Here is a 233-nt window from a genome sequence, read left to right as displayed (position 1 = left end):
CTCTCAGTGCCCCTAAACCCCCTTAAATCCCTCTCCATGCGCCCCAGCCCCCTCCCCATGCCCTCACTCCCCTAATTTCCACCTCCCCCCAGGGTAACTACGTCCCTGAGCGGGAGGAGGCCGTGGGGGCTCAGCGCCCCGAATTTGATGTGGTGCTGCTGCTCTCCCTGACCAAATGGGTCCAGCTCAACTGGGGGGACGAGGGGCTCAAGAGGCTTTTCCGAAGAGCTTTC

General features: G+C 62.2%; 1 protein-coding gene across 1 annotated transcript in view; it reads left to right on the top strand.

Moving 5' to 3' along the window:
- Positions 1–92: 92 nt before the first annotated feature.
- Positions 93–233, top strand: part of MEPCE (methylphosphate capping enzyme) — a gene marked incomplete at both ends in the record, with an annotated part of 534 nt that continues 393 nt past the window's right edge. The window contains 1 exon segment of the mRNA XM_009080420.1: positions 93–231. Coding sequence (XP_009078668.1) covers positions 93–231 — 139 coding nt within the window.

Source organism: Acanthisitta chloris, unplaced genomic scaffold (assembly GCF_000695815.1).
Source record: "Acanthisitta chloris isolate BGI_N310 unplaced genomic scaffold, ASM69581v1 scaffold33238, whole genome shotgun sequence".
Lineage (NCBI taxonomy): Eukaryota > Metazoa > Chordata > Aves > Passeriformes > Acanthisittidae > Acanthisitta > Acanthisitta chloris.
This window is presented reverse-complemented; position numbering and strand designations above follow the sequence as displayed.